This window comes from Tyto alba, unplaced genomic scaffold (assembly GCF_018691265.1).
Source record: "Tyto alba isolate M040663 unplaced genomic scaffold, T.alba_DEE_v4.0 Super-Scaffold_14, whole genome shotgun sequence".
In the NCBI taxonomy this organism is placed as follows: Eukaryota; Metazoa; Chordata; class Aves; order Strigiformes; family Tytonidae; genus Tyto; species Tyto alba.
The window spans coordinates 2,673,466-2,684,276 of NW_024881276.1; the positions used below are offsets into that span (position 1 = coordinate 2,673,466).

The 10,811-nt window shown below is 50.3% G+C and overlaps 1 protein-coding gene across 1 annotated transcript; it reads left to right on the forward strand.

Moving 5' to 3' along the window:
• Positions 1–3,977: 3,977 nt before the first annotated feature.
• On the forward strand, positions 3,978–10,167 carry LOC104357622 (regucalcin). Its single transcript, XM_032996572.2, has 6 exons — positions 3,978–4,152; positions 4,645–4,827; positions 6,270–6,485; positions 7,947–8,078; positions 8,771–8,925; positions 10,093–10,167. The coding sequence occupies exons 1-6, from the start codon at positions 3,987–3,989 to the stop codon at positions 10,165–10,167; spliced, it is 927 nt and encodes a 308-aa protein (XP_032852463.2). The 5' UTR covers positions 3,978–3,986.
• The last annotated feature ends 644 nt before the right edge of the window (positions 10,168–10,811 follow it).

The following is a 10,811-nucleotide window of genomic DNA, read 5'->3' on the forward strand; positions in this document are numbered from 1 at the left end:
AGTAATTAATTTGTATTTTACCTGTATTTTAGGGGTACTGAAATGACCAATTTTTGTCCAGATCATTCGAAAAGGGATGTGGACTGAGGATTAGAAAGGCTATTTTGAGATAGCTACCAGAAAAAGGTTTCAGTTTTCAGAGCAGGCTGGATGTTTTTACATTAGTTTTCGTTCCTAACAGGAAATTCTCCTTACAGTCTCCAAATTCTGATAGCTTTAAACAGTTTAACTTGGAAAACATTTAAATGGCACCCATCAGCCCCTTAGTCTCCCTAAGGGAATTAGGCATGACTCCAGGAGGCTAGAACGCCAGCCAACTGTTGCAGAGAGGATACAGTCAGGATAAACGTGATGTTTTTATCTGCAGGGATTTCGTTTGGGGAGAATATGGCAGGATTTGGTGCTTTCTGCTTGGAATTGCTCCTCTTCTCCCCGCACACTCATCTCTGATGGGTCAGCGATGTGTGAGGTGCTGCACGAGAAGGTGCTGGGCAGCAAGGGGCCTGGGGAGTGATGAGGCCGGGAAGTTTTGGACAAGGCTTTTTGGGGGGTCATTTCCTCATTTTTCCCTCTAAGACGCTGTATTCTGTGAAACACTGCTGCTGCTGGGTAGGTCTGTGGGGTGCGGCAGGAGGTGGCCCACTGCACGCGGAGGGAGGAGGGGACGGGGGGCTGCACCCCTGCCAGCTTGTGGGGACGCTTTTGGAGGGCAGTGCTACCCCTTCGGGTTGGATGACCGTTCCTGTTAAAAGCCTCCATCTTCAGCTGCTTGTAAAAATTAGCGAAACCTCGGCCAGCAAGGCACAAACCTTTCCTTCTAGTCGCCCTCTGCTTAAAAACAGGGGGGCGGGGAAGTTTGAGCCAAAATACTCAGCTTTTGGGAAAGAAAACCCCACAGCTGGAGGGACACACAGGAGCTATGTCTTTGGTGGAGGGGAGGGATGCTGAGGCTGGACGTGCAGGCAGGGACGGCGGGCGCACGCTGAGGCTCTGTAGGATGGGGCAGATCTCCGCAGCATCGCGGGGGGGGGATGAGAGGGGCAAGCAGAGGCAGCTGGTGCAGGCAGGTTGGTTTCTCCCCGTCCTGTGCCTCGTGAAACAGCCCGGCAATGGCGAGGTTGCCCACTCCTCGCGTGGCGTGCGGGATGGGTCTGTGAATCAGGATTTCACCATGGTTTATCTGCCAGGCTCCCGCTTATGCTGCTGCGGAAGCTGGAGAAGGGGAAGTAAATGTCGTGGTTTGGGCCTGGTCGGCAGCCAAACACAACGCAGCAGCTCTCTCTCCCTTCCCCTCCGGCAATGAGAAGGGACAGAGAACCAGGCTTGGGGTTCGAGATAGGACTGGGATGGGGGAAAATCCCCCTTTATGATCACGAGCAAAAGGCAGACTCGTTAGGGGAGGAAAAAAAAGAACATACATTTATTACAGACACTAACAACACATACCAGAGTAGGACAGTGAGAAGCATTGCCACACCTTGAAAACACCTTCCCCCCACCCCTCCCTTCTTCCCGGGCTCAGCTCTGCTCCCGATATCTCTACCTCCTCCCCCAGGGGTGCAGGGGCAGGGAATGGGGGGTGCAGGCAGTGCTGCCACTTCCTTCATGTTCGGTGAGGGGAGTTTCTGGAATTTGTTCCCCCTGCTCCATCGTGGTCCCCCTCTCACAGCAGACAGTCCTCCACAAACTTTCTCCAACATGAGTCCCTCCCACGGGCCGCAGCGTTCCCCACACTGCTCCGTCATGGGTCACTAACTTCCTCCGACTGGATTCCCTCCCACAGCTGCAGCCCTTCCCGAGCTGCTCCGGCGTGGGACTCCCCCGCATGCTGCAATCCTCCCAGCACTGAATTACAGCAGTGGGGCTGCCTTTTCCCATGAGACCCCGGCCTTCTTCGGGCACAGAACCTTGATTATACCAAGCAGAAGCCACAGGCCATAATTCAGTGTCTGCTCCACCGCAGATCTTCATGGGTGGCAGGGGGGGGGGCCGCCCTGTCGTCTCCCCACAGGATACAGGGGGGTCTCTGCTCCGGCACACCTCCCCCCTCCTTTCTTCCTCCGTTCCTCCACTGACCTTGGTGTTCATGCAGCTGCAGCAACTCCTCCTCACCAGTCCCACTGCTCCTCACCACGTCCCTTCTTAAATACGTTATCGCAGAGGCGCAGCCGATTGGCTCAATTTCCCAAACAGAAGTGGAGCTGACTTGGAGCTGGGGGAGCTCCGAGAAGCTTCTCACAGGGGGCTGCCCCGATAGCCCCCTCCCCTGCCACCAAAAAAACTCCACCATTCACTCAACCCAGGACAGTAAATGAAATGGGGCCTGGTGGAAAGAGAAAGGTTTAATAAGGCTTGGATGGGTCGATGAAATGGCCGATGAGACAAATACACATGGGCTGCTGCAGATCTGGAGGCTTTCTGCCTCTGTGGGGGCTGTGCGGAGGCCGGGCTGCTGCTGAACCCTGTTTTCCCACGGGGGCGAGAGCAGCTCTGTGTTCTCCAGACCGTGATTACAATAAAGTCAGCATTGTGTCTCCGAGGCTCAGGTCCCCAACGTGGCAGCTACGTGACACGGAACTTTAACCCGAGAGAAACTCATCCCTCCAGCTCGAGCAAGGCTTAACAGGCTTTAGGGGGTTTTACTGGCATCTTGCTGTGTATCCTTATTTACACTTTAGGCTGATGCTGTTTGCCTGCGTGGAGCAGCTCGCTGTCCGGCCTCTTGTGGCCATTTTTCTTGGAAGGGAGGAGGGTATATTTGATAAATGAGTTGTTTGTACCTTACCTTGGCTGCGTGACTCCTTGTCACACGTGCCTGGGCCAGGGGGAGCAGGAAAGATCCCGGGTTCCTAGCCCTGGTGTTTTCACTCACCGTGGTTACTGGTTCTTCCCCCGCACACCTTGAAGCGCATTAGTGCTAATTAATTATCTGTAAATCTTATCACCAGCTCACCTATTAGGAAACAATGCCGGCCTGAAGACTGCAATCCGTAGGAATAGCGATATGTCAGAGACTGGCCGCCTCCCAAGAAATATCTTTCCGATCCGTGGAAAAAAATTGTGCTGAGGCCTCCGGGTGCAGCGGCGGCGGCTCCGCTGGGGGTGACTGAGGCAGCGAGGGGGCCCCTTCCTTTTGTAAAGAGCTGGATGGGGGAGGCTGCTGCTCACACCCCCCAGGGGAGCAGGGGCACGGCAGGCCCAGCGTGGCTGGTGTCCCCGTGGTCACCCTATGGGGACGGGGGGCACGGGGCAGCCGGGGCATCAACACCCCTTGGCAGGAGCAGGCACCCGGGGTGGGAGCTTCACAGGCGGCTTTGCCCCCCGAAGCAGCGACTGGGGTAATCGCACCCCGCAGCCTGGCACGGGGTGAAATTCGGCGTGTGTGGCGGGGGTTGGAGCCGTGGCTAGGGCGGTGAGGGGGGCCGGAGACGAAGCGCTGGGAGGGAAAGCAAAGCAGCAGGATTTCAAAGGCAGGAGCCTTCCCTGGGGTTTGCATATTCACGCTGACTCAGTGTGGGAACAGGCACTTGGTCTGCAGTGGCCCGGGTGGCAAACTGCAGCCGGTATTGTGGCTGTGGAGCAAGTCCATGCATCTGTGTTAATAAGGCAGAGCCTTGCTTTTCTGCAAAAAGGCTTCTGGCTCATTGCTGCTGCTGCCCTCCCCACGGTCTGGGGGACCCTTGGCATCACCGATCCCCAGCCGACAGCTTGGTCCTGGCTCGGGGCTGTGGAGGCAGGTGCTTCATCAGAAGCTCTGATTTGAAGTCTCCTGCTTAGGTTTGCTAAGGAGAGGCATTTGCGCCTCGAGCTCAGTTCCAGCCATGAGGCCATGGAAATGTCACAGGAACCTTCTAAATTATTCTGTCACGTGGGATTTGGAGGGCTTCGCCGTTTACAGGCTCTGCTTTTAAGCATGGTAGGCATGAAGAATACACACGACGAGAGCTTTACATTAAATCCCTTATCAGCTCTCTTCCCCTCAGACCATGTCCTCCTCCATCAAAATCGAATCGGTCGTGAAGGAGAAGAACAGGATGGGAGAGTGCCCAGTCTGGGAAGAAAAGGAGAGCGCACTTGTCTATGTAGACATTAACTCACAGAAAGTTTGCCGCTGGAGCCCACTCAGCAACGAGGTGCAGAGCGTGTCCGTGGGTAAGAGTCCCTACTCACCACTTCATCCGGGGAGTCTTCTCTGTCCGCCCCATCCATCTCTCCCGGTAGGAGCCCCACAACGTGCTGGTGTCCCTTATTTTCCATGGGGCCACGCACCCTGTCCTTCCGCGATGTGTCGCTGAGCACGGTGTGGCCCAAGCCAGCCGAGCAGAGGGGACAGTGCTTAGGGGGGCCCATGAGCACGTTGCCCCTGCTACGTCCAAACGGGAAAGCGTGTTTCATTTGGGACTTGCAGAGCAAAAGGCACAGCCCTAATGGCTGTGCTTGCAGGAAGGTGGAGAGATCTGGGGAACACAGAGCCAGCGAGATGCGCTAACGATCCCGAGGGAGAAGGATCTCAGCAGCAGCTCAGCCTTTCTTGGGTCGGGGACGTCCCGGTCAAGCCCAGATGCCCTCAGTGAGGTGGGGAGGGGTAGGGCTGGCTGATGGCCCCACAGCCACCCGCCATCTCCAGCTCCCTCTCGCCCACAGGTGCCCGCGTCGGCTCGGTGGCACTGCGGCAGCGCGGGGGCTACCTCATCACCCTAGGGACCAGGTTTGCCTTTCTGGACTGGGACACCCAGGCGGTCACCACCATCCTCGAGCTCGAGCAGGATAAACCGAACAACAGGTTCAATGATGGGAAAGTGGATCCAAAGGGGAGATTTTTTGCTGGTGAGTTCCTGGCAGGGATTCCCCCTGGAGCAAAGAGGAACTAATTGGAGGGTGTTTTATATAGTGCATTTTATTCCTTGTTCTCGATTCCTCTATTGAGTTCCCTGCAAAAAACACCGTCACGAGCGTGAGCCGTCTCGTGAGTGCTCGGTTCGGCTGCCGCGTGACGGAGGAGGAGAAAGGGCCCCGCATCCTCTGCCCTCAATGAGGACGGAGGCTCTTGGCAAAGGCTCTCTGGCAGGAAGGCTCCCCTTCTACTTGGCGGACGGTGTTTTTCAAATTGCCTCCACGGGAGGTGAAAAGACGGTGGAGGGCTCACGCGGGTGCAAAGGTTTCTGGAGCTGCAGAGGAGGATGTAGCTCCGAGAGCAGAAGATGAGCTGCAGCTTGCACCCTTCACAGACAGCCTCCCCTGGTTAGCCCGTGGGAAACGGGTGCGGGGAGGGGGCCTCGGCCTCCTGGAAGGCAAGGGGGACTTTTGCCACCGGTTGCAATGCAACCAGGATCCTCTTGTATTTTTCCTCCTCTCATATAAATGATGATTCAAGCACAGCAATCCATGCTGGAAGCTGAGAGCCAGTGATGGCGGTGAAAACGGCTCTGTATTTGTTTTGCCAGTCAGCCTTTTCTTCTTATTTCAAATTTGTCAAAAAAATCAGGAAATTCGTTTGACTCATGGTTACGCTCGAGGGCTGACGTGGCACTAGAGTTAAGGGCAAGAATAAGAGAGAAAATCCTGCTTTGCACATCTGCACCTAGCTGTGCAAGGTGGATCAATGCTTGCGACACGGCTTTAGGCCAAGCGTTGTAAAACAAGCTGATAAGGTCTTCTAAAAGGGGAGGCCAACAGAGACAGTCTGCACAGTGTAAAGAAGGCGTAAATCCCCCCCTCCAGTGCTTGTCATCCTGTTGCTGCAGAGCTGTTTCCTTTCTGGAGAAGAGAGAATCAGAAACTAAATAACGAGCGTAACACGGAGGCATAAATTCATTAAGAAAAACATCTCACTTCCGTGGTATTCTCCATTTGCTTCTGAGACAACTGTGATTTGCAGCACCTGTCTTTTAAGGTCCCAGCTCATTTAAATGATGAAAGTACCCTACAAAGAGCAACAACAAAAAGAGCACACGATGCTTGCCTGCATCTCGGCTTTTGCTGTGAGCAAAACCTCAGTCCCTGGTGTGTTGTGGTGCTGCTTTGGGGTCTTTGGTGCCTGCAACTTAAACCTCCCGGCGCTGCAGAAACTGGTCCTGTTGTTGGCCAGGATCACCTGTGTGGGAGGCAGCTGCTGCTGACCCGTTCCTTTTCCTCCTCCTTATCAGTCTGATGGGACATGGTTAGTCCCCTTCTCCCTAGGGCCTCTTAGTAACACTTAAAAGAGGTTTTTGATCAAGCATGAGGAACAAGCTTCTACTTCCTAACCGGCATTCCTATTTCCATTCCAGGTACGATGGCTGAAGAGACAGCACCGGGGCTCCGAGCGAGGCGGCAAGGAGCTCTCTATACCCTTTTCCCCGACCATTCAGCAATAAAACAGTTAGAGCAGATGGACATCTCCAACGGTCTGGATTGGTCCCTGGACCACAGGACCTTTTTTCACATCGACAGCCTGGCGTACTCTGTGCATGCCTTCAGCTATGATGTACACACTGGAAAGATCGGTACACGTGCTTTTCTAAATTCGGTGACAAGTAGCGCTGTTACTCTTTCTGCAGCAAGACCTGGGCATGTAAAATGCAGTGATTTATTTGACAGATCTCATATCTTCTGGTTACAGCTTGTCAGCGGGCTGGCTGTGATTTTTCTCAAATTTAGTTACACACCAGGTGTGTTTAGTGAACAAACTTTTGACAGTCTTTCAGTTTACTTTCATCTGGATAGATGGCTCATATTTAGACCTGCTCAAGGAGCTGCAGGAAGAAGCCATTTATACTGCAGAGCGAGAATTAATTTACAGGATGCCATTTATTCTTGAGTGCCATCTACTGGAATGCTTCGGTTGTACTAGCTCCATAAAGACAAATACAGAATGTGCATGCATGCATATCACAGAAATGTATTTAAAGAATCAAGTTATCATTGTGACTGAGGTTTCCTAATTCTGAAATTAAAATTGCCCTCAGATGTTTGGCAAATTTCACTTAAATTAATTTTCTGGACAAACATTTTTTTATTGCATCTGCAAAAAGGGAAACTTAAGTGCAAACAAAATGGATGTAACCTCATTTCAGAACTCTGTGAAATATTTTTGTGATGTATCAACCTGTTATACCCCATGGGAATGGAAATGGTTGAACTGCCTTTGTAGTCTGAGTGTGGACTTTTTGTAAACGTGGGTGAAAATCATTCAAGATAATTACAGTCACTCGGATTTCATTTTGCTGAGAAGATCTGTTTGTAAAGATCTTAGGATATAATATTCCTAAAGAAGATTTAATGCAACTTTTTCCCCCAAATACAAAAACGTAATGTGTTTGAGCTTCCTAGCCTTGGCTTTATGCTGGTGACTCTTTATTTTTGGGTCAGAGCAGGCAGACCACTGCCCATGGGCACTGCCCCCCAGACCACGCACATGCCCACCAACCCATCTTCACTGCAGCCTAGACCGCTCCTGGTTGGTGTCCAGGTTTAATCAAAACTGGTACCTTGGTCGGCTATTAAAAAGTAAAGTTTCTGATCTTTAGGTGGCAGACATTGCTTATCACTAACACTTAAACCCAAGTCATTATTTTTGTGATGTACCGCTCATAAAAAGACATCCAGGCTGCCACGAGCAATGGGAGTCCAGGAAGAGTTACTGCACTTGCAGCAGGCACGGCACGGCGGGCAGCTAGTGGGTTAACAAGAGGGGCAGGGACATTTTATTCTCTTCCCTTGGCAAAAGGAGCCCTAATTCAGTACAATCCCAAACGGCAACGCCTGTACCAGGGCCTCGCTTCTGCCAGGCTAAGTTAGGCTTTTAACCCATCTGCAAACTGCATATGTGATATACATTTTGCAGCGCAACTTTTTCAAAGAAAAGGAACTTTCCTGTTTGCAAGTGCATGGAAGGTGTTAGACGGGGATCTTATGTGGAACTGGTATCAGCCCATGTAACACCGGCTTCGTAACTCTCCCTGCAGCCTGCCCCAAACTTTTGTACCATCTGGAAAAGGAGGAGCAAATGCCCGATGGGATGTGCGTAGACACAGAAGGGAAGCTCTGGGTGGCCTGTATCGACGGCGGGAGAGTCATCCGTATAGACCCAGAGACAGGTAAGGCCTCCACCAGCCCGTGGGTACTGCTGGTGGCACCCTGAGTGCCACCTGCGTGACACGAACACGAGAGGAAAGGCAGCCGGGAGGAACGGTTTGAAGGTGAGATGAGAAGATGTCGTTTAGTGCCTGTTCCTGCCCCGTGGGTTGCCATGAGCGTCGCTGGTCCAGGCCCCAGTCGTGCGGAGCACGCATCTCCCAGTGCTGCCTCCCAACGTTGGGACTTCTTAATAATGGCACTAAAAAAAAAAAAGGAAAAAAAAAAAAAAAAAAAAAGCACTGCATACCTATTGTAAGAAATATTATAAAGCACTGCACACCTATTGTAAGAAATAGTATAAACCTGCAATTAAAAAAGAAAAAATTCTCAGCGTTGAAATGGGAAACGCTGCCAGGGATTGACAGCCATCCCAGGTCGGGTGTCTTTATCCTTCCTGGCTTCTCATGCTGTACAGCTTCATTTTGAGAAAAGGAAACAAAGCCCTGCAGATATAGGGGAGAGGCTGAAATGAGATGAGGCAGGTGAAAAAAGACTTCGATTTCCCTACAAAGTGTCCTTTAGGACATGGCCTCTGAAGGGGAGATACCTTCTGAGTAAATGCCACGTCCATGCCATGGGCACTAATAACACATTCATATTTACATGCTTCCTAGAAAATGGACATTAGGAAACAATTCCACCTTTTTCCCAGGAAAAAGAATCCAAACTGTGAGGCTGCCTACTCCGAGGATCACCTCTTGCTGCTTTGGTGGAAAAGACTACTCAGAAATGTACGTGACGTCTGCATACGATGGACTGGACGAGACCACCTTAGCCAAGGAACCTCACGCAGGAGAGATTTTCAAGGCGAGCAGATTTTCTTTCTTTCTATACGCCAGGCCTCCCAAACCTCCTGCTCTGAGAATGAGGAGCCCCCAGCTGCCCTCGCCCGTCCTGCTCGCGCGATGTGCTGGCCCAGATGCGCTGCTCCTCCCCTGGCTGGGCACAGCTGCTTCTTACAGCTGCTCATGCATTTGGAAGGAATATTTGGGGAAATTGTTAGTAATGGTGTTGATATGCTGGTTGGCTGAAGTCGGTGTCCAGTCGGCAGCCAGTGGATCTGGATCTGCCCTGTACAGCATATTCTGTATTACACTGCGAGGAACCGGGGCTTGCTTCTATCTCTTACTATATTTTCATCAGTTTGGGAAGTTTCACTCCCTTAATTCTCCGTTTTCAATTGTGCCATGAAATCTGAATGTTTTCAGCACGGATTTCTCCTTTAAAAATTAAATGCTTAAATTCACCAGGATTAAATACTGCATTCCAATGCCCAAAATTTGGGGATTTTTTTAGTCTGTTAACAGTGGGTGCTACATTTTGAGGAACCAATCATCCACATTTTTGTCCAGGGCTCTTGAATCCAAAACTTGTTTATCTCTTCATTTTTCAGTTCATGAGCAAAATGTACATCAGGAGAATAAAATACAGTTCTTAAACAGCATTCGCCATCATTCCCTGAAAGTTGACCACAGCATGAAAGGGAAGAGTTGTAAATGAGGGGATATGAAAAAAACAAAACAAAACAAACCCAAACTATATTATCAGTTTGGCGATAGGAAGAAGACATGTTCCAGGTGGGATGAAGGTTTAATCTGGGGTCTGGGGCCTTCTAGGTGAAAGCAGTGCTTGGAGCAGATTTCTCATGGCTGAGAACTGACAGATTTCTCAATCCGTGGAGTTCATGAGCCCACAGGAGGATGAAATGAGCCTTGCCTTTTTTATCTCCGTTCCTTGGTTCTTCGGTTCTAGAAGGGAATCGGTATTTTCCAAACTCACACTTGTCTTGCAAGGGCAAAGCACATTCAAAGCTTCTATGACTTGTTCGGCTAATATGGAGATAAGGACCACATGGAAGGGCCACAGATAATGTGTAAATTAACAAAATTCTTGAGTGGCGATTGATAAAGATCGTAATCTTAGAGTTCTAAAGAACTCCGTGTAATGACTCTTTTTGGTCTCCTCTTGAAGCAGGGGACCCTTCACGTAGGCTACGTTGTTACGATATTTGTTGTACAACATTTGAACGTTTTCATTGTACCCTGTTAGAGCTGTATCTGCTTCCTTTCTTTCATTTTTTATTTTATTTTTTTTTTAAACAGATAACAGGCCTGGGTGTGAAAGGGATCCCACAGAATTTCTATGCTGCTTGAACACTGATGCCAAATAGCAAAGAAGAAATGCTTGCATCTTGTAGTAACTCTGACAAGTAGAAGTCCAATGAAGTACAGGATTTATCTGGGTGAGGATTTCTAAACCCCCACTTGGGAGCGTGCTTGTTTGGAACGGAATATATTCCTTCTTCTGTGGGCCCGTTGCTTGGTGCAATAGATTCGAGAGGTAAAGTTAATCTGTGTTACATTTTGATAGCTCCTGTGACTTTCCATAAATCTCTTCAAGCTCGAGCTTAGTTTTGTTGAACTTTCTGATGATCAGGTCTGGATTTTCAAGTCTGTGTGGTTCCCAAAGCAGAATCTGATTCCTGGTTTGTCTTTTCATGTTACAGCGATGTACTGGCAATGATACGGCAGATTTTAATAAACATTTTAAGAGTGATGACTTGAACTGGACTGTTCTTCTGCTGTGGGACTCCCCCTATGGTGTTTTCTTGGTGATCAGACCTATTTGTACAGGCTCCATTTTAACATCCTTGCTAGCCAATTTCCATTTGCCTTGTTGTGAATTCATCTGTC